This window comes from Triplophysa dalaica, chromosome 6, assembly GCF_015846415.1.
Source record: "Triplophysa dalaica isolate WHDGS20190420 chromosome 6, ASM1584641v1, whole genome shotgun sequence".
Lineage (NCBI taxonomy): Eukaryota > Metazoa > Chordata > Actinopteri > Cypriniformes > Nemacheilidae > Triplophysa > Triplophysa dalaica.
Window position 1 is genome coordinate 2,319,854 of NC_079547.1, and position 27,843 is coordinate 2,347,696.

At 37.8% G+C, this 27,843-nt stretch overlaps 2 protein-coding genes across 3 annotated transcripts; both read right to left on the reverse strand.

Annotated features, from left to right (window-relative positions):
• Positions 1-252: 252 nt before the first annotated feature.
• On the reverse strand, positions 253-6,337 carry pa2g4a (proliferation-associated 2G4, a). Its single transcript, XM_056751533.1, has 13 exons — positions 6,145-6,337; positions 5,162-5,290; positions 4,797-4,902; positions 3,762-3,831; positions 3,471-3,563; positions 3,150-3,213; positions 2,759-2,837; positions 2,277-2,355; positions 1,602-1,735; positions 1,183-1,277; positions 962-1,089; positions 822-875; positions 253-612 (listed from the first exon to the last, which is right to left on the reverse strand). Exons 1-13 carry the CDS (start codon positions 6,227-6,229, stop codon positions 550-552), a joined length of 1,179 nt encoding a protein of 392 aa, XP_056607511.1. The 5' UTR covers positions 6,230-6,337; the 3' UTR covers positions 253-549.
• Positions 6,338-7,616: 1,279 nt separating this feature from the next.
• erbb3a (erb-b2 receptor tyrosine kinase 3a) lies at positions 7,617-27,642 on the reverse strand. Of its 2 annotated transcripts, XM_056750454.1 has the most exons (29): positions 26,989-27,642; positions 21,732-21,889; positions 20,542-20,728; positions 18,330-18,455; positions 18,080-18,142; positions 17,814-17,932; positions 17,565-17,706; positions 17,272-17,391; positions 16,875-16,992; positions 16,672-16,745; positions 16,495-16,585; positions 16,301-16,318; positions 14,922-15,133; positions 14,672-14,804; positions 14,338-14,431; positions 14,090-14,247; positions 13,757-13,810; positions 13,531-13,672; positions 13,324-13,443; positions 13,131-13,229; positions 12,798-12,983; positions 11,390-11,545; positions 11,222-11,297; positions 10,996-11,142; positions 10,810-10,907; positions 10,542-10,721; positions 10,127-10,195; positions 9,305-9,566; positions 7,617-9,215 (listed from the first exon to the last, which is right to left on the reverse strand). In XM_056750454.1, the coding sequence occupies exons 1-29, from the start codon at positions 27,089-27,091 to the stop codon at positions 8,371-8,373; spliced, it is 4,350 nt and encodes a 1,449-aa protein (XP_056606432.1). In that variant the 5' UTR covers positions 27,092-27,642; the 3' UTR covers positions 7,617-8,370. The 2 variants fall into 2 exon arrangements, with proteins under 2 accessions (XP_056606432.1, XP_056606434.1); XM_056750456.1 differs by lacking the exon at positions 16,301-16,318.
• Between the last annotated feature and the right edge of the window lie 201 nt (positions 27,643-27,843).

Below are 27,843 nucleotides of genomic sequence, written 5' to 3' on the forward strand. Positions count from 1 at the left end.
CATTTAAGAGTTGCTTACAGAAGACTAGAGGATGGCAGTCAAGAGTTTATGTTCCCCATTTTAAAATGCTTTAGCATCAAAAGAATGGAGTGTGCAGGAATGACCTTCTGTGTTCTTGAGCCAAATTTTACTACTTCTACAAGAGACCTAATTTTTTCTTTATAAAATTTCAACCCTGAGGAAAAACATGCAAATCAATAAGCCTTTCGTACTCAGGCTTTGTTCTCCGGAATCAAATCTAGTCTAATGCAGTTTCAAATTCAAAAGAATTGCAAAGTTTTTTTATTCGATTTTGAAAAAGGCATTGCATTGCATTGCAGTCGTCAAATGTAAATGAGTGCTTCAAAAGAGTAAAGAGATTCATTATGAAAGTACAAATTTGCTTCAGTTAACCTGGAGTCCAGATCTAAATCACACATTTCTCCACAACAGGAGTTTTAACAGGGACTCTCAAATAAAGCCTTGATGAGGAAGAGCTTGAAACAGTTGGGCAAGACTGAAATGTTTAGTTTTTTGCTTGTCGAGGGTTTCTTGAGTGTTGTGTCGCCCCTATTCGACTGCAACTTCATTCTCAGCTGGTTGGCCTGTAGCATTCTCTGCAGTTTTGGAGGCCTATAAAACAAAATAAAATTAATCATAGAGGGACTAAATTAATGACTGATACATTTTAGTAACACCACAATTACTATAAGAGTTTAAATTAATAGTGCACTGTAATATAAAATATAGCTGCAAGCAGCAATTATGGGTCAGAAAAACAGTGGACACCAAAGTTTCATGTCAATGAAAATGTTCTTTCAAGCTTCGATCAAAAGCCTCACCTTCTTTTTCTTCTTCTTCTGTGCTTTGCGACTTGCAGAACTCTGTACCAGAGACTGTACAAAAAATACACAATAAGACAAAAAAATCTAAAACCAATGATCATATTTTGATGTTCAATTCAGAGAAGGTTGTAACAAACCTTGAGTTCAGGATCTTGTATATCATGTTCAGACTTGTAGAGTTCTGCTTCAAATGGCCCATCGGTGATTCTCAAAGGCCCGTTGGCCATCAGCAGCACTGTGAATTTGAACTGAGCCACAAACTCGCCTGAAGAACAAGACAGAAAGAGAGAGAGGTTGGTTAGCAGGTAAAGAAATTATTAAGAGGAGGTATTAAGGTTTTACTGATACCAAGGCTCACCTTCTTTCTCATGCAGTACACTAAATGGCTGCAGAAGCTCGTGTTTGGCACACTCCACCACCCCCAAACGGGCTTTTCCTTCATCCTCAAACGCCCTACAGGACAAAGAGCCCAGGTTTAATCTCATTCAATAGTGACAAGTTAAGTCAGTCATTCTTCAGTCAGTGTGAAATGCAGAGCAATACAACTCAAAACTTTGCTTCTAAAAAAAAACGTAAAGAATTTTGTTTAGGAAAGAACAGAATATTAGAATTCAGATACACCAGTGAAAGTTTATGTTGTGACCTTTGTAGGCCTTCTTCACTACCTTCTCTAACACACCGTGATTTAGCCATGCAGGACATGTTTCTGAAATAACACTTCAACTAAATAATCATTTCCAATGGCCTAAATATTAAACACAAGAAAAGTATAGATACCTTAAAGTGAACGGCATAGCATCAAAGCGTCTTTCCACTTCACTGAAGAACATTCTGGACGTCTTCATCTTCAGTCCATACTGCTTATTGGGGTCCCGTTTGTAGATGGTTGTTCTCTGACCTCCATCTCTTGCCTGCGGAAGAGATCACGTGAAAGAGAAATATTACAATATTTAATATGCTAGGAGTCACAATATAATTTGTTTGTGTATAGAGGATCTATGTTCATTTATTTTGTCTCTTTATTCCAATTGATTAAGTTGCCAACAACTGACCTGGATCAACAAATAACTTTGTATAGTTTTTTTATTATATTTTTTCTTAATTTTATGTAAAAATAAAATTTCAATGAAACACCTATTCAATTTTTATTACATAAAGGTTCAGTTATATATTGAATGTAGTCAATACTATGACAACAAAAATGCAATTGTTTAGAAAACTATTCATGTTTTAAAAATACATTTGTTTTTTGTATTTATTTATGTTCTTATTGTTTACATGTGTCGTATCAAGGTTTTTATTACCATCATGTTTATTATGCACAGTATATTATTATTGTGCAGGTTTCTCTTCAGTTTATATACACCAAAGCCAATGAACATTAAAGACAGATTTGGTTCACAAGATTTACAATGGCAGATGTTTGTTCCTGAGGCTGTGATCCTCATTTACCTTTCCCTCTCCTGTGCTGATCAGCACATCCACAGCATACACTTCATGAACTTCAAACTCTGCTTTTTCATGGTCTTTGCTGTAATAAAACACATACAACTGCTTTCTTTATTATGCATCCTCGAGAACACCCTGAACAAAATTCTGTACGATTCAGTATGTTCAACAGTGTAGTATGGCAAATACTTTGAAATGAATATAGATGCAGCTGTTAGGCCTTCATTGTTAATTCAGACACAAGAGGGCGACATTTCTGCAGAATCAGCTGATGTGACATCCTGAAAAGTTTTTCTAAACTAAGATAATCACCCAAAAATGAAAATCTCTCAATTTACTCAACCTCAAACTATCCCAGAAGGACGTGACTTCCTTTATTGGTATGAACAACAACTAATGGTGATGATGTTTGAATTAGCAATCTCACTCATGTTATTACTAAATCAAACCATGAGACTGGTCAACGACTTTTGTGTAGTTCGTACCGTTGTTGATCTGTTGGGTTCTGGATTATAGTCTTCTCTCCATCAATAACATGTTGCTTTAGCTGATGGGACAGCATTCCTATCCACGAGCAAAAGAGAAAGGGTGAACAATGGCAAAACAATGAACACGAGACTGTTAAACATTCCTGTTGACATCTGGAGGAACTTTGGGTTGGTCGGTTCTTTCAAGTTATTAAGTGTTATTACACTAAACATCACATTATCACACCATTTGATGTCACGTTTCTGTAGCAGAAATGAGTTTACTCAGACTAACCACACCTTATAACATTAACTTTATAATGTGATAATTATGCTGTCTCTTAAGGTGTAATGCTAGTGTTTTTATAGTGATGGGACAAGCCCATTTAAAACAATAACAATGACTCACCCTCTACTGGATTGCATTTGAATGACTTGGCAATCTTGTTCCAGGCCTCAGTGATCTGTGTGTTCTATGAAAGTTCAGAACAGGAGGAGAAGATAAAATGGTTTAAAATAAGATAAAACATCTAAAAAGACATTTCTCAGTGTTTGATTATTTTATAACAAATATGCATCTTTCCGGATATGCCAAGTATTTTATCGGGTAGAAATTATACGAAGGGCGGGCCTTCAAATATTGTAGTTGACAATAGGGGATCAGAAAGTCAAAAAGCGTGAGATCAACCAGGTTAAACAGTCCTCCAAGTTCCCCACATCATGCACTAACCTGGTTGCCAGGTTTGACAAGACGCAGTGCGGCCTCCGCGCACAGGTGCGCTGCTTTGATGACATCAGCTTTCTTTCCTGTCACAGGCGCTTCCTAAAAGACATCACAACACCAGACAAGATGTAGAGTTTGTGACAACAATCAAACATGTGCAAGGTGCAAAACAAGCTGCAATCGACCAATCAGGATGAAGTTTTCCAGAAAGCTGTATAATAACTTGTAACAGCACTTTGAAGTGTTTATACATTTATGAAGTTGTAAATAAACATAAAAAATAAAACAAAAACACACCTTAGTGGCTCCTATAACAAAACTGTTGGCCACGTTGGAGATGAAGCCGTCAATGTGTACTCCTAGATCACTGTTGAGACAAATTGTACAAGTTAAAATAAAGACAAGAACAAGAGTTTATAACATTAAGACATACGTGACACTGGACCACAAAATCAGTCATAAGTAGCACAGGATTTCTTTTGGCAAAAAAATAACTTTGTATGGGTCAAAACAATTGTTTTTTTTTGTTTTGTGCCAAAAATCATTGGGATATTAAGTAAAGATCATGATCCTTGAAGATATTTTGAAATTCCCTACCTTGAATAAGTCAAAACTTTAATATTTGTGAGTAATATGCTATGCTAAGGACTTCATTTGGACAACAATCTTTTTGCACCCTCAGATTCCAGAGTTTTAAACAGTTGCATCTCAGCCAAATATTGTCCGATGGGAAGCTTATCTATGTACAGATTATGTATAAATCTCAATTTGGACAGATTAAACCATAAGACTGGTTTTGTTGTCCAGGGCCACATATGCATCATATCCTGATCAGGGCAGAACTTTTTGGAGGATAAACTACAATAAATGACATTTGAAATGCCCTTTACTCGCATAACATTACATGAATTAAGTGAGTCTAAATAATAATAAGAAAAATTGGTGATTAAAACGTGGCTATTCAAACTAGAATGGAGTCAGACTTGACAGTAATCTTTAGTAACCCATAAATGGGGTCAAATTTTTAAGTTAACAAATACATTGCAGAATAACACGTACAAACATTGTGCCAGTTACATGCACACTTGCATTTGTGTAGTCACAGAAACACAAGGGATGGGAACAAGCAGGAACACACAGCTGGATGGGTCACAGACAGCACTGGGACATCACTGAGGGGCACGGTAGGGAAAAACTTCACACAAGATGGAAAATACAGATATTCGGCCGGTAAGAGGAAGGGTAGTGACTTCAAGGAGAAGAAGAGGAGGGAAGAGAGATGGTGAGGTTAGACAAACGCAGACGAACATGTGAGGGTTGATGTGTGCCTACATTTTGACCATATCTCCATCTTTCAGCATGTAGTCTGGGTCACTCTTCAGGGGAGAGAAGTGGCACACACAGTTATTGACTGACACACTGGTTGGGAACGCAATGCCTGCAAGAAAGGACAACCACCAACCTTCAACAAAACAATCATCGGAATAATGTGCGAGGAGAGAGAAATTGCAAATAACACCAGTGGATTTCTCCTAAGTACTTATTCGTTGTGGCTAAAAAAGGCTACTATGGTCACGGACAAACTTATTTGTCATTAAACATCTCACTACAAAACAATAATCCACATCTCCAATAATATACACGGTTTCTGATTTTTAATAAGCACAAGCATTTAGCCGAATATCGAGTCATCCCACCTTTCTTCATTTCCTTCTCCTTCTTAAAGATCTGCCCGGTCTCCGCAATGATGAACACATCTCCCTTCTCACAGAGGCTGAGAACAGACACTCCTGGCTTGGCTGCATCAATGACCAGCCTCAGTGCCTCTAAAAAAGAAAGAAATTTAAACAAAGACAGGAGTTCGTGAGAGTGGAAGAAATAAAAAAGTTTAATGTTTGCAAACATTCTACAAAGACAACAAGAAACACGGACAGTGTGCATAATGCAGGTGCATTCTGAGCATGTCAGAGACGTTATATTGTCAATATATTGATAGAAACTGAAAAACATTTTCGCTGACAGTATGTGGTTTTAACTTTCAAAATATGGCATGAGGACTTCAATTCAATGATTCATGATTATTCATGAATCATCAAGAACTAAAAAAAAACTCAAATTACAAGCTACAGTAAAAGTGATGCTTGCTTTAGAAAAAACGTATAAGACAAAACAACAGTCCAACCAGCAGTGCAGTATTCAATGTGCCAAAGACACAATGACTCACAAACACCAGCTGCTCTCCATTGATAAAGTCAACAATCATGTCAGCATCCCTGCACTAGTTATACGCACCCCGTGTGTCCATGATATCATCACTTATGTGTTCACGTGTACTAGATTATTAATATTCACCGATTCTGCACTGTTGTCAATGTACACAACTCAATAACCCCTAACAGCTGGCAATCGCGTATGCCCACTGCACCTAGAGCTAATGCTAGCTAGCATAAGCCCTAGCTCCAGCACGACTCCGTACCACCGGCAACACACAGCATGCATACTGTGTTTTCACATAAACACTTAAGGAAACGTCATGCTTGTGCTCAGATGTACGTCAACATCTGATACGACAGCGTCCTGCGTAAAGCCAGAGCCGGACCAGTTTTGTCCCACGCTGTACTAACACGTGGAGGCCCGTGGCACAGACTCAACGTCTCCATCACTCGGACGTCAAACTCACGGTTGGCGATGTCACCGCCCATCTTGTACTTGGTCACTACCAGGTCCTCGGCGATGGTCTGCTCTTGCTTCTCGTCGTCGGACATCTCGAAGGGTCTGTCTGTCTCAACTCGATGGAACAGCAGGAATCAACCACGCCACTACCGATCGGTTCACCGGCCGTCGCGCTCCGCCCACGAACTCCGAGCACGCACGGCGTGGCCCCGCCCACCACGCTGCTCGTCAGAGGCATCTGGCGCCAAAACTTAATTAATTGCGTTTTCTGGATCTGGATTTACATTTCATATAAAGATACTCTGGTATACTATAGTATTTACTACAGTAATCAACTGTAAAAAGGGGTAGAATAAATTATTATCTTATTATAATATAGCATTCTATAGCTTTAGTAAAATGATAAACTGTAGTAAATACTGGGGTATACTCAGTGTTGGGTGTAACTAGTTACTAAGTAATTAGTTACTGTAATTTAATTACGTTTCCCGTGAAAATGTAAAGTAAGGGATTGCTCTTGTTTTTTCTGTAATTTAATTACAGTTACTTTTGATGTAATGAAACTAATTGAACTAAATACTGTGTGTAATATAGTGGAATTGACATCAAAATTAAAAGTCTAAATCCATGCTTTAATGTTTAATCCTCACGTTTATAATACTTTGGTCAGTTAATAATACTACTTTATGTAGTTTTATATTATTTATTTGAAAGAATTAAATAAGCCGTTTCATGTGTACCCTTGAATCACTGAACTAATCAAGGTTGATGTAGGATATAGAAAGTAATTAGTAATGAGTAACTAAATACTTTTTAGATAGAGTCATTTGTACAGTCATCTAATTACACTATTGAATATGTAATTAGTAACTAGTAATTAATTACTTTTTCAGAGTAACTAACCCGACACTGGGTATACTTCAATACTTTAAAACTATAATACTAAAGTAAGCCTCAAAAACACTTAGGTAGTAGATTTTGCATTTTTAATAGATTTTAATAAATAAATACTATACAGTAGTAGCCTAAGCGTTTCGTCCTGTGGGATAAATTCAATTTAGAAGTAAATTAAATCGATTACATTTTATACTTTAAGAGTATAATGCATTAAGATAGCTATAGGTTATTCTCAAAAACATTAAAGGGATAGTTCACAATAGTCTCTTTAACCCTTGTGAGTACATCTCTGCACACAGCGGAGGTTTCGTGTAGGTTTTTACATATATTAAAAAATAACATAGATATATGACAGATGTAGTAAAGATCATATTATATTATCCATATAGTGGATTCACATAAATCTGGTGATCTGCACATCTGATTTGATTTTGCACCCGTTTTCTTTTCAGTGGTAATATTGATAATGTAAACTAATGTAAAATATGTAAAATGCAAATAAAAATCTTTATTTAAGACTGGCACATTTAAGCAAAACAAGAAACACGGCGGTTTGAAGTTTCTAAATTGCGAAAGTTCAGGTTCATGTATAAAATATTTTATTAAAAGTTTAAAATACAACATAGTCAATACAAAAAAATGTCAAAGTTATCATCACGATGACATAACATACACCATTAAATGTATCAAACGAGAAAATACTTTAACTGTTGATATTTGTACAAAACTGGTTTTGTTGTAAAGCTTTACTGGCCATTTCATCTGAAACATAACACAAGTACTTCATTATCATTTGTTCATGAGGCATTCAAACACTTCTTAGAGGAAAAAGTTCTTCCAGATTCAATCAAAATGCTGTTTAACTGACCATATGATCACATTCCATTATTATAAACTGGCCAAATTGATGTCTCAGATTTCCCGTGTTTAAAATTAAACCAAAATAAGGAAATAACATGAGCGCATCTGAATAGATGCATGATGGACACCAATACCAGCTATTGATTGAATACGGCACTTCATGAGAACACAAAATAACAGACATGTAAGAACAAACTCTTATTTACACATGACATAAAAGCATGACTTCTCTTGAAAAGCTTGACAATTGTATTAACATAACATTTCATTAATTTTTACATAAAGCAATTAAAAGTCTTTCATAAGTTTCTCTGGCTGACCTTCATGCGGTGTGACACTTAATGGCCCGATTTACATCAAGAAAAGTACATTTATTTAGTCATGATGGATTATACCAGCGAGAAGTGCACAATTTTGATCACTGAAGACAGTTGAGCGTACATTTTCACAATATTCCACAACCCATCTTCCATTCCTACGTGCGGACGGCGTTCATTTTACGCAACGACCTGCTGTGCCAGTAGTCAGGATTGTCAAAAGAGTTATTTCTCAACCCTGCGTGCATTTTGACGTACACCCCTGGGCTTCTGGGTCCGCCAGACAGTTCTCCTTCCCTCAACCCGACGTTCTCCTCTCCGTCTCCCTCCAGGTTTTCATATTCCACTGCCGAAGCTCCACCAGCGGCCAATGAGTCCATTTCCTCATATTCATATACTGCACCCTCGCCCTCCGGTGACCCCAGCATCCTCAGAGAATTCCTCAGCCGTGGCTGTTGGTTAGTGTACTGATAGTCTTCCTCCACGTACTCGTCTTCATCGTCCTGTGACAACCTCCTGAGGGGAGGATGAGAGACGGGTCTCGGGAGATTGAGTTTGATTGGCGACCGTGGTCTGCCACCTCCACGGATGTCCATGTACTCGTACTGCACCTCATGGGGATCCAAATCGGCGTCCGTGTACTCGGCTTCGCTGGAGAGGAAATCACCGTCACTGTGACTCCTCTGCTCGGTGGAGGACAGCGAGAGACCTCCGCTGCTCTCCGAGCCCTCGATGGACGATCTCTTGGAGGGTCTGCTTGAGCTTTGAGACTTGTGAGTGCTGTACAATCCCGCAGGGTTAAAGGAGGAACTGCGGTTTCGCGTCGGCCGCGGAGTGTAATCTTTAAGCAGCCCTGGAATGTGGCCGAGAGAGAGGGTCTGGTTGTTCATGTACTCGTATTCTTCAATTGTCCCGTTGCGGCCTTCTAAAAAGTCCCCGGAGTGACCTCTTGACAGTCTCCTTTGAGAACGCTTGGCACGGGACGGCGTAAATAGAATCGTCTCTGAAGAATAAAGGATGTGTTAACATTTTAGTATTGCTTAGAAGGAAAGTCATGAAATGATTTATTCTGTACGTTTTTGCCACACTCACCTTTCTCTGGACTTTCTCCAAATCCAGGCAACACATATCCATTTTGGTCCTCTTCTCCTTGTGTCCCCTGAAAGGGTGTTTCCAGAAGCCCTGATAAGCTGTCCCGCTGTGACATGTAAGCGCTGTCCTCGCGATGTCTGACCTTCCTCATACTGCCCACCGATGAAAAGTCTTCATTCATCTCAAGTTCGACAGCAATGCCGTGGCCCTCGGAGCTCTCGGTGCATGCAGAGTCGAGACGGGAACGAGACGGCCACACCGTCTACAGCAAAATAAGGAGGAAAACATTTAGTTTATGACTGCTTCCAATTCCTCCAATAGGATAGACCACATAAACATCTCCATATAATCTCAGTGCTTGTTTGCTGCATTCAGTAGTTGTATGACTAGGCCCAGGGGCGGACTGGCCATCTGGCGTACCGGGCATATAAACATATGGGGCTGGATCGGACGTTTCAGCCGCTCAGACGGACGAATTATAAAAACAAATGCACGCATGGAGAATGCAAAAGACACTTAGGGATGCCACCCCCTGGTCAACATGTACCATGCGCACCACTCCACCCCCTGGTCAACATGTACCATGCGCACCACTCCGCCCCCCGGTCAACATGTACCATGCGCAAATCCGCCACCCCCCCGTCAACAAAAAATGCCATGGCCAATTTCTCTGCCCAGTCCAGCAGTGTCTAGGCATACAGTATATCCATGACATAATCTGTACTTATTTTTTTATTTTGGTAGACAGAAAGACAACACAAGTCTACTCAAACGAGAATTTAAATGAACGTTGGTCGGGATTGAACCGTGTGAAATGCTCACCTGCACAGAGTTTTCCAGACCAGGGGTCATTGGCAAATATCCAGCGATATTGGATGGAGTCAGACTGGACTGAGGTAGCAACAGAATGAAAAACATAACATGTAACATAAACAGCATCCAAGAAACTTAAATCATAACATCAATCTATTTCTTGGTCTTGCCATGTAAAATATTTTTGCAGCCTTAAGTTTTTAAGCACAGTCAACTTGGCTTTACAAGTCATTTCTTCAACTTACAATTCAAAATGTTTACATTTTCTCATTACTGCAACTCATTAAAATGAGCAATTTCTACTTTTTTTACTAGTTAACTCAACTTCAAATAGTAAGCTGAAATGACTTTGAAATTGTGGTTAAAAACTTGAAGCAACCAAAATGGTTTTACAGTTTAGCTTTTGTTATGTACTTCAACTCACCCTATGAGAATCCATACGCAATCTAGAGAAACTTCTAGCTTGCGCTACATAGGGTTGCATGTCTATCGCATCTTCCAATACTTCATCTTCCTGGCCCTCCATTGCGACCCCCAGAATATCCATCTCTGTACCTCTCTGATGTGACTCATCTGAGGCGGCGTCCGAAGTTTTGTGTTCCTCCTAGTGGAGAACATCAAATAACCACAGTCATCTTAAGCTTTATTTTCTTGTCATGACATATCAGATGTATCGAATAAGTTTGCCTTACTTTTATGACAAGATACCGGGACGGGTCCCTGGCCATTCGCGTGAACTCGTTGGCAAGCTCCTTAAAGGTTGGCCGAACATTTTCATCAATCATCCAACCTGTTAAAAAAATACATTTGTGAACTTCCTAACTTGAGTAATAAATATAAGGTGTGTCTTTATACCGAACAGCGTACAAGAAACTCACATTTGACCATAACCATGTAGACATCTATGGTGCAGATTTGAGGTTGTGAGAGGCGCTCTCCTTTCTCCAACAGATCAGGGATCTCCTGTGGTCTCATAGCCGTATAAGGCTCCGCCCCATATGACATCATTTCCCAAACTGTCACGCCTACAAAGAGAATGGTCTGTTATTCTAAGTTTGATTTCTTTCAGTAAAGTTTTATCTTACAACATCACCACACACATACCATAACTCCATACATCACTCTGATGCGTGTATCTCCGAAACATAATGCTTTCAAGGGCCATCCACTTAATTGGCATCTTAGAGGATGTAGAAACAGAATGTTAGAGGCACAATTTAGTGGTTAGATAACCGATATCATCACCACTGGTCAAAGGAAGCTTTGGTTTACCTTGATTTCATTGAAGAAGTATTTCTTCTCGTCGGGGTAGAGGAGGTCAGCGATACCATAATCGGCTATTTGAACTATAAAGTCACTCTTGAGCAGAATGTTCCGGGCAGCCAGATTCCTGTGGACCATTCTTTGCTCCTCTAGATAGTACATACCCTAGGAGGGACAGTAGTACACTAGTTACATAGTGCACTAGACTCACAAGACACACACAAGGTACTTCGGAAACAGCTCTGAAACAGCTCTCGAATTGTCTTTTAATTAGCATCCCTAAATGTATCACTGTCATTCCTTTTAAGTGTCTGTTCAATTCTAACAAAAGTAGAAACCATCTGTGAAGGAGAGAGAGCTGTGGTTGAAAATTTGCGTTATTTAATAACGTTTTTCCTAACTTTTCTTAAAAAATATCTATTGTGTTTTAAAAAAAAGATGAACTTTTCTTTGCATTATTTGAGGTCGGAAAGTATTTAAATAATTTTACTGCAGATTAATCCAAATACACATTTTTTTAAATTTAAAAGAAAGTTTGTCAGTAGTTTACATAATGAAACAAAAATTATGGTTTCAAACACATATATATATATATATATATATCAATATTATATATATAGTATATATATGTTTCATATATTATTTCATTTTTTTCTACATTTACTATTTATATATATATATATAAATAGTAAATGTAGAAAAAAAGGAAATAATTGAGTCGTCTCTTTTATGTTTTCGAGAGATGCTCAGCTTTGGCAAAAATATAAAATATTTAATTTTGTAAAAACATAAGTAGTTTTATTTAACTTTTGCATTATTTGATGTCTGAAACACTGCAAATTCGTTGTTATTTTGAACAATCTGTCCATTTCCATTTTTGGCAAGTAAATGCAAATCCAAACTATATATGAAGAGTTTGTTTCCAAAATGAGATAACTTAATGATATAAATTATGTTTTTTTATTGTGCATTCCAATTAATATCAGTCAAACTGAAGTTGGTTTGTTTTGATTTAAGCGATAAAAAAAATGCAGTTAACTAACCCAATAAAACATAATAAAAACATGATTTTTGAATTTTTTTTAAAACAGAGTTATCTCATTTTGGAACAAAACTCTTTATATTTACTTTGAATTTAGTGATGTATAAGTCTTTAGTTGTTTAAGTCTTATTTGCTGCTTATAAAGTTTGTTTTATTGGCCCTTTTTTAGTATTCGCTCTTTTTACTTTTGACCTAATTTGATGTTTTTTCTCTTATTATATTTTTGCAATTGTACAGCACTTTGGTACAACATTTGTTGTTAAAATAAACTTAAACTTTTCCAGAGTTGGACAGAGTGACTTTTCCAACAGAGTGAGTTGGATGGTTTTCCACCAGTATATAGATTAAAGACTGATTCCACACGTGTTGTTTTACCTTGGCGATCTGCACACACCAGTTGAGCAGCCTCTGAGGATTCAGACTCCCTTTACGCTGTTTGATGTGTTCCAACATAGACCCCTGAGGGCTGAGCTGAGTGACCATCTGTAGACTGGGACCCGGACAGATGCCCAACAGTCGCACTATATACGGATGGTCCAGACTTCCCATCGCCAACATATGCTGCAAAATGGGAATAAAAAGTGAGGATTGTTTTATGTCATCAGATTTGTTTATTTTTTGGTAAAGCCAATTCTTAAATATCCTTGAAAGAACAGAAATTTTCTGTCAACTGGAGCGATAAATTAAAAAAAAATGTGTTTATCTTACATCTGTAACTCCATGAAAGGTTTGTCGACTCGTACGATCTTGAATAGTCTTGATCGCCACTGGGATCTTCACAGTATCTCCCTCAGGGATCCACACTCCCTATGAAGAAAACAGAAACGAGTAGACAGGGTCATACAAAGAAAAATGAGAACATTTTGGACTGTTGTTGTAAAGGTGTCGAGTGTTTAAGTACCTTGTGCACTGTGCCAAACACTCCAGAGCCAAGAGGTTTGATCTTCCGAAGTTCAGAGCCTCTCAGAATACGAGTGTGAACTTTCACACCTTTTTCTCCGGGATCCAGTGGTTCGAAACTCTAGAAACATTCACATCAACACGTTTTTACTTCAATTGTAGCAGTTTATCAAAGACATTTTGTCTCGCTCTGTATTTGAGCACACACCTCTCCGCTCTGCAGATATCTCCTCATGGCACGCTTTCGTCGAATGGCAACACTTCTCCGATACAGAACACTGAGCACAAACACTGCGAATGCAACGAACACTCCAAATATAACACCCAGCACTATTCCTGTCACCGGCAACCTGCAATACAAAGAAATGTGAACAATTACAAACCGAGTTAACTGCAGGCGTTTTGTAAGACCACCAGAAGAGGGAGACACTTACCCAGCGACTGTCCTGGAGGAATCCACACAGTTACTCTGACCCGGACCCAGACAACTAACACAGAGAATACACAGAACGCCTCTTAAACCGCATGTTTTGACACATCACGCATATCCGTAAAACAAGTGGTGCAGGAAAAGTTACATGCCAAGGTTTATTACGCTAAAAAATGAGGAGTGGTTTCTACGGTCAAATATGGATTTTTTTTATGGTAACGCAGAATTTTTAACCCTATGTGCTATTCTAGATAACCACTTTAAATTCCAAAATTGATTTATATTAACAGTATTTCATTCATTGTCTTTACAAGTATAACGCTGTAAGATTTCTCACCCCAAGGAGCAGTTGGCATGACATGGTTGGCATTTTTGCTGGCTGTTTGGAAACTTATAAATGATGAGCCCGTTTTCCCCCTGAACCCCCTCTGGACAGGAGGACACACAGTACGGCCCGTCCTGCAGATTCTCACAGGCTTCACACTGGTCAGTCCCCTGGAGAAGAGAGGAGACAGAGCGAATGTTCAAAATCCAACAGTACATAAATGCACCCAAGTGACGTTCTTTCAGAGAAGATGAGATTACCGGTCCTCTGCAGGTGTGTTTGTTTTCCTGCACCGCACACTCCGCGTGACACGGCATGCATTCGTTATTTTCACTTGCAAACTCTCGATTTACACTGTGGAGAGAAACACAGACGAAGGTTTTTGCCTTGCACACAAAACTTTTACATCTGCCTAAGTGTACGTTGTGTAGTAGATATGCTAACGTCAATGTACCAGTAGTATACAAGTATACTATAAAATCGCCCATATATAAAGGGCCTTAGATTAAGTGTAAAAGTTATACACAAGTTTACGAGCATCATCATGGTGCATCTTTTGTCTTTTTTACTAATGATATAAAGTCCCATACTGACCCTGACAGAAAGTTGCAGTGTGGTACACATGTTCCTCCTCTGCTGTAGTTCTTGCAGGACAGACACTGATCGGGTCCTTGACCCCAACATCCCTCAGATGAACACAGGGGATCACAGGTGTGCCCTTCTTTGACTACACAAACACACAAAACAGCCAAATATTTTCAGTGTCACTGTTAGGGTCAGATAAATATAAGATAGACTAGTAGTGAATTGAGTAGTAAGTTGAATGTGCTAAACATGCACTCACTGCATTCCTCTTCCGGGTGGTTTTCTTTGATGTCTTGGGTCTTCTGGCGGCGCATGGGCCGATGTCCAAACAGACGTGTCCAGTTAACAGTGTGATGATAACAGAGCTGCGTGTTTCCTTTGATGTAGATGCTTCCGTCACCAATCCGCTTGAGAGAGCGAAGACCCAGTGACTTCAGAGTGGGAATCTTCATCACTAACAGTGAGTAACTCCTGAAAGATTGGAGAGATATTTTACAAAATGGGAATCTTAGAGGACTTTCATCATCTGCTGACATCACCAAATTTTTTACCCAAATTCAAAAGAGTAAGCTTATAATATTGATTTGCAATTTGAGCGGTTCGATATGATTTCGTAGAAAATGTCACTTTGACGTCAATTTAGTTCAGCCCATGTACAGAAAAGTACATTAATGAATCTGCAATTTTATGTTTCAAACAGAGATGGCGATAGAGAGGCAAAAATGATGAATTGCAGCTTTGCAGTAACAGAGACAACATAATATAATTAGGGCTGTCAAACGATTAAAAGTGATCAATCGCATCCAGAATAAAAGTTTGTGTTGACATATTATATTTCTGTGTACTGTGCAGATTTAGTTTTTATTTATAAACGCATACATACACACATACAGTACATGTATATTTAGGAGATATTTACATGTATTTATTTATATTAACCAATCATTTAAACATATATATGTTTTTATAAATACAAACTTTTATTATGAATGCGATTCATCACGATTTACAGTTTGACAGCACCAAATATAATATTTTTTTTTTCTATATATATATATTATAAAATATAATCAAGTGACAATAATCATTTAGATAAGTCAAATAACTTCCCCAAAAATAAAATTTTTGTTGTTGTTTACTCGCTAACATCGTCATTTCAAACCTGAATGACTTTCTATCTTTCGCAGAACACAAACAAAGATTTTTTGAAGAATGTTGATAACTGGCACCCATTCACTCGCATTGGTTTTTGTGTCCATAAAATGGAAGTGAACGGGGTCCAGTGCTTTTCGGTTACCGACTTTCTTCAAAATGGTATGAAATGACAAGACGGGGAGTCAATGATGAAAGGATTTTTTATTTTGGTTGGACTTTTACTTTAAATACACAATTAACATAATCGTTTTATAATTATATTATCGTTTGCAAATTTTATGTTGACTTTAAAGCTCTCAAAATCACGTTTCAGGAATGATTTAAAATAAAATCAAGAATTGCAGCACCCATATTCCCCATGCATGATCTCACCCAATAATCAGAAACTTGGAAACACCACACCCTGAGATGATTTTAATGTTTCATATCTGAACATAAAACACAGAGGAAGAAAAGCAGTGCAAGCTAAAGTCACAATCCTACCTCTTAGAACTCACTCCTCTGCAAAAAAAGGAGTGATAAGCATAAATACAAACAATAACAACTGTTCCCCAAATTTTAACAAAGGTTTTACAACAATAAATAACAAGAATGGTTTGTTTACATGAGGCATTGTGAGAAATGAGATGACGGATAAATGATTTATTGAACAAAGAAAAGATGGAGAATGTTGTTACCTGTAGAGTGATCTTCCCTGTATGGTTGTCAGGTTTGAAAAGACGGAGAGATCTTCCATCTCTTCAGGCCAAGACTGAATACTCAAAATATCTAGCAAGGGCATAGAAATGTGATTTAGACAGTGTATAGAGAGTATATGTATATACACACATACGGCATCACACACACACACACACCTGTTATTTCTCTGACTGTGCTGAAAATCTTCAGTTTCTTTGGATCGAGAGCACTAATGTTATTGTATACGTCTCTAAAGATAAGAGAAAAAGAAAAGGAACGGGTTTAGTCTTCTGTACAATGCAGTTCCGCCAAAACATTTGCCAAACAAAAGTTGCAACTGTTCAAGAATTTCCCTGTTGCATTATTTTTGTCTACGTACCCGTCGATTCCAGTGACCAGGAACTGAAGGCTGCCCTGAATCTTAGTGCAGTTTATAAAGCTGTCAATGTTTTGTGAGTCCACGGTCTGTCTGGTGGTCATACTGGTGCCAGGACACGCTGGACGAACAAAAAAGCACACATAAGTACACCTTTACAGCAAAATATTTTACAAGAAATTATTTGATGTTATAAAATTATAGCTACACTGTTTATAAAATCAATTATAAATATAAATAAAACATTGTTGGATGCTTTCTATATTAAAATGTTGTGATCTACTGAAATATATCTACAGTATGTGAGTAGGAATGATGGAATAAAATCTGTTATGTCACATAAATCTTAAGGCCTAGTTTCATGTTTGTGTGTGAATGTGTGTTTGTGTGCGAGCGTTACCTTTCGGACAGAGACCCCCACACGGCTCACATCTTTTCACTTTTTCCCCTTTCTTTTCCACCTCCATCCTGTCGGCCGGACAGCTTCTAACACATGAACTGCCATCCACCAAAAAGTTAGCTAAAGAAAAAAAGAACAGAGCAAGAAAGAATAAAGCCAAACTATTAGATTACATAAACCCTAAATACTGACAGATTACCCACAATGCAACACGGCAGGTAACTGTGCACTATTGAAAGGCTGTAATGATTCGTAACCAGTGACGTGAAGTGAGGAATCGGATGATCACTTACGTGGACACTGTGACACACACATGGAGCCGTACTGGTATTTGGCGTTAGGATTGGGTTCCAGTTTGAACGTCACTTTGTTGTAGATCACAGCCTGCGGGCACTGCGGCACACATGAGCCCGAGTTGTTGACGTTTCTGCAGGCCTGTGAACACACACACTCACACATAAATAAAACTGAACAAACCAAACGAGAAACGTCTCCTTTTTAAGTAAATGTTCAATAGCTGGTTTGTGTTTGTTTGGACATACGAAGCAGTTGGTGTCGAGAGGTCCGGTGCAGCCTCCAGCGCATTCGGTGTGACAGCAATCGCCAGGACTGCGTCCAAAACACCGGCTGTTACACTGCGGTGCACACACCGTCTTAGTCACTGAATCACAGAGAGAAACTTGGTGAGAAATGCATGTGTGTTACAGTTGTGGTTAGGGGATGGAAAAACAGTAAGGTCAGAATAACACAATAGAAGTCTATGGCTAAGATACTAGAATAAAGGTGTTTGTGTGCACAAGAAACTTACAGATTTGACAGCTGTCATTTCCTGGACCCCAACATCGACCCTCACAAGACTCATCACATGGAGCTAAATGTACAAGAAACAAAAACATAATTCTCCTGGTTAAATTTTCATCAGAACATTAACTGATGTAAAAGTCCTTTGGGATTAACTTGAAAGTGATACAGAGTCTACGCACACTCAAAACCGTTGATAAACACGCTCATGATGATCAGATATACAGTACTAAATAAATGCAGTTACATCTTCTTACATTTGTCTCCGTTGCCTTCAATGATGACTTCTGCCCCACTGTCCTTTACGATATCCAACCAATTAATCTGCACCGCATAGTTTAGGAATTTATTCTGGATGATCTGAACTCCACCTTCCAGGATCTCTGTAAACACATCCGTCACAATAAATCGAAGGAAGAAATCTACAACAAAGACTGAATATCTTGAAGTCACTGAACAGCAAATAAAAACAAAATTTTAACTTTTTTTACATTTTAGGTTGCTAGGGTGGTTGTTAGGGCATTGATAATCTGGGTGATTCTGTGTGTGTCCTTAAATATGGCTTGGATGATTTGTTTATCAATTATCGGATTGTTTAGCCTGAATACGTTCATTCCTTTTCGGACCGGAATTTACACACATAGCACACAATAGCAAGGTTACATTTCTCACTAGATTTGTCGTGTTTTCCTAAACAGGTTGAAACATTTTCTATATTAACTGTAACTGTCACACTGGAATTTATCCTGAAGTTCAATACAGTTTCAGTCTACTTTTAGTGAAATTACAAATTACACGTAAGTGCAACTAGACAAAAAAATGTATATTTGGCCTATAACTGGGCAATAGAGATAAACTTAAAGGTACAATGAACTATTCTAAGTATACATTACTTGTGTTTACTATTTTCATCATTTTATTCACAGAGTTGAGCAAACCTGTACTGTCTTATGTGTGAGGCTGAACTTGTAAACAGTGAGAATAGGCCTTTGCCATACTTAAAGTTCAGTTTAAGGTATATTTAACAAATCAAAAGGAATACCTAAATAGGAACACAGTATAATACTTAATGTGTAATAATATATAAATAGTAAACTATAAGTATGATGTTAAGCTCATTTAAAGTATACTGTCAGTATGAAAGCTTGATGAGAGTACACTTCAGAGTATAGCTTTATTAAATAAAAAATGGCTAAACTAGTTGTTTAAAGTTTACTACACTTAAAGTACTTAAAAGTATACGAGGTAATGTCTACCATATGTCCTGAATTTAGAAAATAAACTGTTATATTTAAGATTATTTATATGTACAATACAAAATAGCACAAGTTAGATTTATCTTAATTTCTTTTACTTTTTACCGTCACGTCACCATTTGAAACAGGTGCCGTTAATTGTCAACTACCCACTGTTATAAAATAGCTACTGTAAAAAGTAAGACAATTTAGTCCCATGTAGTCTTAATATAGTACACTTTCAAGTAAATAAAGTTCCTTGATAGTAGTATGTTTACTATATAAAGCATGCTATACTTCTGATACCCCCATTTGGGTCTTAAGAGCGTGACAGGAAGTAAGATCGCAAGTCAGTCCAATGTCTTAAAAATGGCAAAGTGAAGTGCCCTCAACTCACATTAAACCACTTCCGAGCAGTATTCAGGGCTAAGTGTATCCCATCATTCATCTCGTTCTGGATATATCATGAGACTTTTGCTCGGGTCTCGCGAGATGTTGTGGAAAGCATTCCAGTGTAAATAATACAATTACTTTTTAAGGTTATATCTATTTATTCTATGTTTGGCTAACATGTGTTTATCTTTTGTTTTTGATTATTTTTGGGTACAGCTGCTTTGATACAATACAAATGCAGCCCTATAAAAATAAATCTGACTTGACTATATAATTCGATTTTTTACATAATTTATTGACAAAACCTAGTGTTACACATTTTATTGGTGAATTAATGCATGTGAATTTCGTAAAACTACTTTTTATCACATAATCAGAAACACCACATTAAATAACGTTATATGTTTGCACTTGCTCAGAGTGTCCCATCAGTTTAGAAATAGGGATCTTCACACCCACCAGAACACTTGGGCCAAAAACAGGATTCACGTCATGAAAGTAGTCAAGTGGTCAAGTGCAAAGACTGCAAGTTGGGGTATTTGGACGCAGCCTAAGATTATTAATGAACTTGAAGTGTACTTATTTTTTGTAAGTGTTTTTAAAAAAAGATCTCTGATCTTCTGTAATTGTTAAAAAGCACTTTGGACATTTGTGTTTCATAGAAGACATGAGATGAGACAAAACCCACACATAGACTGACAAATATTTTCCTTCCGTTGACTCACTCCTCATCTATACCACACCCCCCAGACTGTCTTGTTGCCATGGAGACTGTGGGGGTGCTTCGTCAGTCTGTGGGTGTGTATGTGTCACCTCTCACGTATTGTATATGCTATCTCACCTGTCAAGTGTGTGAGGCCCAGCTCCTTCAGTCCATACGTGCCATCCTTCTGATAGTTGACAAGGATGGCGAGAGCGAATCGATCCTCGTACAGAGACGTTCCACGGATGACACGAAGCTGTTCTAGAGGTAAGCGTTCTAACTGGTTGATAGCGATGAGGATGTACCCTGTGACCTCACGGATGGACTGCAGAGACAGTGAACAACATGGTCAAAAAGTTCTAAAAGTGGATTTACTCAAACCACAGACGTCACAATCATGCTGTGATTCATTTTTTGGACTAACAGCCACATTGTGACACAAACACGGCCACACACAATTCAATCTGGTTTGACTGCTTTGTGCTCACACATTTGCTTTGTTCAGGAGTGACCTGTCAAAGCAGATCTATAATTATAATTATTACACTACACCAACTCAGACAGGAACTTACACTAGCGTGAAAAGTTGCGAAAACAGAAGATAGAAGCCACAGAAGATAGAAACCAAATTGTATCCAAGAAGAAAGAAAAAGCACAGATGAGATCTCTTTAATATCTCAATTATTTCTCCTACACTCTTAAAAAAAGGTGCTTCAAAAGGTCCTTCGATGCCATAAAAGAACCTTTTGGTTCCATAAAGAACCTTTAACATCTGAAGAACCTTTCTGTTTCACAAAAGGTTCTTTGTGGTGAAAATAGGTTCTTCAGATTATAAAAAGGTAAGAAAGACATGCTTGTTCAAAGAACCTTTGGCTGAATGGTTCTTTGTGGAACCAAAAATGGTTCTTCTACGCCGGCATCGCTCGCTGTGAAGGAGCTTTTAAGGTCCTTTATTTTCAAGAGTTTACATATCAATGAGATTAAACAGAGCAAATGGAAACTTAAGTCTCGGGCCTCAAATATTTTCGAAAAGAGAGAAATCTCACAAATGTCTTCATTAGTTTCAAAAGAGATGTCAACAAAGTTCTCAAACTGAGTTTAGATTTGTCAAGTTTGCAATCGAAAGTCAATATTATTGAAAATATTTCTCATCAAATCGACCCAAATCCAGATTATTTTACCTCTACAATCGACATTCCTTTTACACCTACATATTCTTCATGTGTTTGAACAATTGTGTTCATTTTTTTTCCTTATAAGGAGAAATGTCTGAGACTAATTTGGCTCTTAATTAAAACAAAATAAAACCCAACAGGCTCCACTCTCACCTGCAGAAAGGAGAAATCTCGGTTGTGTTCCATCTGCGTGATCTCCAGGTTTCCCATGACGATCTGGCAGCCGCTGTACATGTCCTTCATGAGTTTGTACTGAACCTCTGAACTCCCTGTCACGCTCAACAAGTTCTGAGTGCCCGTGCACATCGTCACTGCAGAGAGAATACATACAGAAAGACAATTTACTGACCCAAACGGATTGGTTCTGAATTTATTTTTGAACACGGTACATAGCTGGGATGATAAAAGTGTCTGTACAGCTGCGGTCATGATATTTTGCTTGCATTGTTCTCCAGTAGAGCACCTGTGAACAGATGTGAAAGTGAGGGTGGAGAAGCTACTTTGCATTTCAAATTTTGCCCTTGGTTTTAATGTGCCACGGTACAAACAAGCTATAAAACACATTCCTGCTAATACTCAGAAATCTACTTATAATGTCCCCAGGACCCTTTACAGATTAAAAGCTTTTCTAACTTTACTATTTATAGGTATCTGTTTAGGTCAAATTATCATTTTTGTTTCATTCTGTGAAGGACTAATAATATTTCTACCCAAATTTCTGGAGAAACGTGTGACAATTACAGAAAAGATGATCTGTATTTTGTCAGACCTCACATACTGCAAAAAAAAAACAGGTTCAGATTCACTTTTAAGCAACGCAACAGTAATATTTCTACATGTATTCAGAAAAGTTCAAAAAGTATTTTTTTATGTGATTCATGCTGTCAGTCTTTCACATTCTGGATGACGTAATGTCACTCCTTAGGTTTGATTTGTTGAAATTCAACAAAAATGACCACAATACATCTAGAAATGATGATTAAATTAACGTTTAAAGAAAATGTCATGGCTGTATACTGTTGTCCTCATGGCGACCAAAAATCGTCAAAAGTTTGCAAATTATAACACAAAAAACAAATATGAAAAAAATTATAAATATTACGAGGACACTATCACATACAGACAAAAAGAACATGCCTTTTAAGTACACAACTTCTTTCATCATCCATCAATCAGCCCTACTCATGATTAAATGATTTACTAAACTATTTATAGTATTAACTTTCTCCTAACAACAAATGAGAGCAATTTAGTCAAAACAATAATCCAGACATCTTTATGGTGAGAAATGCACTCTGCTTTACTTCAACATCTGTTTTAGGGTCTTTGGGACTTTGATTTTGAAAAGTTTTAAGCTGTTTGTTCAGGTGCTATAAAAAGTACAGTAAATAAATCTTAGTGTATGTTTACAGGACGTACTGAAACGTTTTTCTTTGCAGTTTTGAAAAGTTTCACATACAGTAGTTGTGATGTCACTACCCAGCCGTGCACATATGTTTACTACTACAATTTTTTCTGGATGGATGAGGTTGATTTACTACAAATGAGCCTGGACTATAAGGCATCAAAATGCACAAACACCACAGATTATTTGTGTTTTTGTAGAAGAGACAATATCTATTGTTTTTAAGAACTTGAATATTCAAACGTATCAGTTTCCAGGCCCCCAAAAAAACATGGTTGAGTTCATAAAATTTTTAGTTGTATGCTTTTTGTTGAAAACGGTGCTGTTTAAACGCCTCCTTAGTCAAATTGAATTGCTTTGGTCAGACGTGTGTTGATATGCTTTTGAGACTTGAAGATTTCTATCTTCTGTAAAGTCACGTTGCATAAAAACACTCTTATCAGACATCTCCTTTAGTAAACATGCTCAATGCTTAACTCAGACATGAACCCACAAAAACATAAAACTGCAGACACACAGCGCAAACCCTCCTCCATATCACCTCTGAAATTCCCTTTCCTCCAAATCCTCACACACTAAACCAAACACAGTCTTGCCTTTAACACATTCTCAAAGATACGTGCGTTTTCAGTAAGAACTAAAACAGATAAGATCACGAGTGGAGTTCAGATTTTAGGGTGCAAAGGCCAACAGCGAGACAGGTAAGGCAGGTAACGCTGGTGCTCGCTTCCAACCGGAAGGTTGCAAGATTGAATCCTCTCATAGTATGAGAAAAATAAACAAGTTTGGGTTCTAATGACATTTCTGTAATATCTGATCTGCTTCACTTATTCAACAGTGAGAGAAAATGGAGATAATAAAAATAAAGATTTGTGTGAAAGGACCCACATGTTTAGTCACTTAGAGGCATTACTCAAAGATTTTAACATACAAACACTAACATGTATCGTCAGAATTCTTCAAACACAAACTTGTTGGTGCTTCACTTGAAACACTTTGAAAACTTTAAAGTTAAAAAAACATTAACGATTCCTGAGTAAAACAATTTTCTTGTGAATTTTTTACAAGCTTTACAGAAGCCCACATAAAAGTGGCGACACTACATTCCTCTGTTAATGTCTCGGGACAGAAGCTCTACGGAAGGAAAGCTACAGCTCAAGAGAACTGAAAAAAAAGCTATTATAACAGTTTTGATGTTAATCAAAGGAGAAAATCTGTGTCCGGATGCCAAAGATTGCCCTATTCATGAAACCATGACTAAACGCGCGAAAACAGGTGTATATACCCGCCAAAAGGTTTACTAGGTTGATATAACAGGGACATAGAGAGATCAACTGTGTGTGTGGGAGAGCAAGAAAGAGAGAGACAGGTAAAAGAAACAAAGGCCAGGGGAGGTCTTAAATTGCACACAACAGAGACGGCATCGCTTGTAAACAGAAACTTGGCCGAGGCCACAAAGAGATTAAGGCAAACCTGACAGATTGGTTCTCGAGCCCGCAAACACATCTACACATCAATGGCTGAGACATTCATTGTTATTTTCAGGTCATTTAATACATACATACTGTATACTGTAGACATGTACATGCATAGAAACCATGCCTTTCTTAATCACTTTGTTTTGCACTTATGAGCCATTTTAAATCACAGGTTCCTCCTGTTTCTAAGGTGCAGTCAGATATAGTGTACTCATTTATCACTCACGTGTTTGTGTATTAAACTATGTGTCTGTCTCATCCTGAATGTTTTAGCATTACACATACAGCACACACACAACGTGATGCGACCCAGCCAACAAGGAAACGTTCTTTAAACATTCCCTTAAAGTCATCAGAAATGTTCAGTGTTAACCAAAAACAAGTATAAAAACTTTGCGGGATTTTTCAAAAGCAAATGTTTTCATAACTTATTGGGAATGTTGGATAAACATTCTTACAACGTTATGCTGGGTGTGACTTCAAAAACAAAAAACAGCCAGATACAAATATGTGTTGTTGATGAACTGTTGTTGTATGTTTACCTTTTAGCAAATGAAAGAGACTCAACAAGCTACCAGGAAGTACTTTTCAATAAGTCAAGCTTTATTCCGGTTAGCATCGCAAAAATGCGTGTTATTATACCGACCCAAACAATGACTTGGCTTTCTTTTCCCCTGGCTTTGGCGTAGAATTTGACGTAAACCAATACACAGTGTTTGTCATTGTTCAAATTTGTGTTTTTCCATAAATGAATATTGAATTAATTCTGGAGGCAGAGGCCGAAACAAAGAAGTCACACACACTGCCATCTATTCAACGCTTATAGAAGAGAAGTATTCAATCCGTGTGTGTTTGGAGGGGGGCTTATTGACGTCTTCAATGCAACTATGAAAAGGTCTGCAAATGCCCTTATCTTCTCGGAACATTGGAAATATGTGCCATCGTACAATTGAAATGTACAAGTTAACTGAAAATGTATTGAAACAGGTCAGGGATGCGGCCTACTGGTCAAAGATCAGTTCTGCATTTTACAGCAGACAGTCCGCACCTCCGCTTTCTGAAGAAATTTGACTGCGACAGGCTCTCTAGAATTGAATAAATTCTGTCAACAAAAGTCAGTCACCATGGTGTGCAAAAACATTCTGTAATGGGTACACTCTGTACACCTCAACAGCGTTTAATATCCCAACTAAACTCACTAGATAAACAAAGTATTAGGCTGTTAATTATAACATTGCATAATTCAATTTATTATTAAAAATGAGCACATTCTAGTTTACAATTAATAAAAAACACATTAACAAAGTTAAAAGTGTTTCTATAAAAGGATTTTTAAAGAAAATGGGAGAGAAAAGAAGGCTTTTCTGCAGTCTAAGCGATGGATGGTTGTTTTAACCTATATGCTTGGGGCAAATATGGGCATTTTCTAGATAAATTTAAACCAAAGGTTGGCTGAAAACACAGATATTTGTTGAGTGTCAACAACTTTCTGAGAAAAAAGTAGAATACCTGAAAATAATAAGAAAACAAGTTTGTAAACAGATTAGCTTGTCAAAGACTAAAAAGCACATGTTTGACTTGCAGCACATAAGGGATTGACAGTATATCATAGCACTGAAAGGTCTTGGAACAATGTCAAAAATGACAAAAATGCATTATGTTTTAAAAATGATAAAAGGTAAAGTACATTTCTGAAATGATCGTAAACGTCCATTTCTTCCGGGGTCTGTTGGAGTATTTGGGGGGTAGAGTTTGTACGTGAGTACGTGACCGTCCAGTAGTTTCATCTGCTGCCTGCAAGATCACCTGTACTACACACCTGTTGTTGTTGATAATGCCATTGTGCTCCACCCTGCTTAGTCAACACTTACTTCACCGGTCAAAGATCGACCAAAGTCCCAAATCACGGTTATTGTGATTACTTCTTAGATACTTCCTGCATCTGCTCAATCTCTTAATAAGCAAACAAGTTATGCAAACACATATTCTAAACCGTACCAAATAGCTCAAATAAAATATATATATTTTTTAATGCTAACCCACTTCTTCTTTCCACCCCCAACCCAACTCAAAACAGCCCCACCACACACATAATAGTTGAATTGTGGGAAAGTAAAGTGCAGTTCAAGTTGAAACTCCTCTGTGACATTTTCCTTTTTAGTATCAGCGGACAGCCGTTGAGAAACAGGTTCAACAAAATCTACTGGTTTAGGCAACTGTTATTTCAACAGACTGATTTAGTAAACGACCAAATCCCCTCATTAGATGAAAACATTTAAAACATCCAGATGTTCTCATTTATAAGAGTGCAATTGCACGTTTTTTGCGTAAACATTTTGCACAACTGGATGCAAAAAGACGTGATTCGTGTGACTGATGTTGGACATTTGCGCGTGCATTTATAACATTGACACGTGTTTGAAAATAACAAAACCAACAGATATTGCTTATGATTTATATCCTGACAATATTTTTTCTCGTTGAATAATTGAATGTAAGGTGCATTATGCATCAGTAAGAGTTTTACCTCTAGGTTCGCTTTCCTGCGTTTGAGCATGCGCAGACCACCGGAGCGCCGAGAGCGCGAGACACATCGCGAGCATCCTCATCTTTATTCTCTGAATATTCATGTGTGAAAACAGTCCGTCAATATGGACACAGTCAAATATCCATCGCGAAAAAACACAAGTGTAGATGCTTTATCCTGTTCGTGTTCGTCTCTCTTGTGAGTGTTCTCTCCTCCGATCTCGACAAAAGGATTTCCAAAAAGTATTAGTTGTTCCTCTTCAGTCAGTTTCCTTCTTTCAACATGTTTTGAGATCCCAAAAAGTGCAAACAAACAATAAAAAAACTCATAGAATCCCGTGTCTGTCTGTCCCGGGAAAAGTTTACGAGTTATAAATATCCTTCAGCATATGACAAAGCAAACATGTTTATTAAAACAATATTTATAATACAATCGACGTTTCGAAACGAAGAAAAGGTTGTAAACACGAAGACGCTCGCGCACGCAGGAATGTTGATATGAGGCGGGTTACCTGTTTTCCACGACAGGTGAATAATGCTGCTTGCTGATTGGCTGATCGACGCGTGACGATGACCTCGTAATTCCAAAGGCCGCGCTGTGATTTATATCAAACAAGTAAACAAGTCAATAAACTTGGTAGTAGACATATTTTGGGCTCTTTTTTCGCTCTGCATGCAGCATAGACTGAAATTCTGACATATTGTGACTATGAGTGCTCTCTCTCTCTCTCTCTCTTTGTGTGTGTGAACAAACACACACACACACACATCTGGTCTTTACTGTATCAATAATAATGTCATCTGGTGTCAGGGGCCTCATTGTGTGAAAGTCAAGGATGGCATTGTGTCCCAGTAT

What these genes read in the sequence shown, in the direction of transcription:
- pa2g4a (XM_056751533.1), bottom strand. Translation starts at nt 6,229, where the DNA reads ATGTCCGACGACGAGAAGCAAGAGCAGACCATCGCCGAGGACCTGGTA. An exon ending in TTGTTATAGGAGCCACTAAG is followed by an intron (nt 3,564 to 3,761) that starts GTGTGTTTTTGT and finishes GATGTCTTTTAG; the next exon opens with GAAGCGCCTGTGACAGGAAA. An exon ending in TTGTCAAACCTGGCAACCAG is followed by an intron (nt 3,214 to 3,470) that starts GTTAGTGCATGA and finishes GAACTTTCATAG; the next exon opens with AACACACAGATCACTGAGGC.
- erbb3a (XM_056750454.1), bottom strand. Translation starts at nt 27,091, where the DNA reads ATGAATATTCAGAGAATAAAGATGAGGATGCTCGCGATGTGTCTCGCG. An exon ending in GGGCCTCACACACTTGACAG is followed by an intron (nt 18,456 to 20,541) that starts GTGAGATAGCAT and finishes ATGTGTTTACAG; the next exon opens with AGATCCTGGAAGGTGGAGTT. An exon ending in GAGTGATGTATGGAGTTATG is followed by an intron (nt 11,143 to 11,221) that starts GTATGTGTGTGG and finishes TTCTCTTTGTAG; the next exon opens with GCGTGACAGTTTGGGAAATG.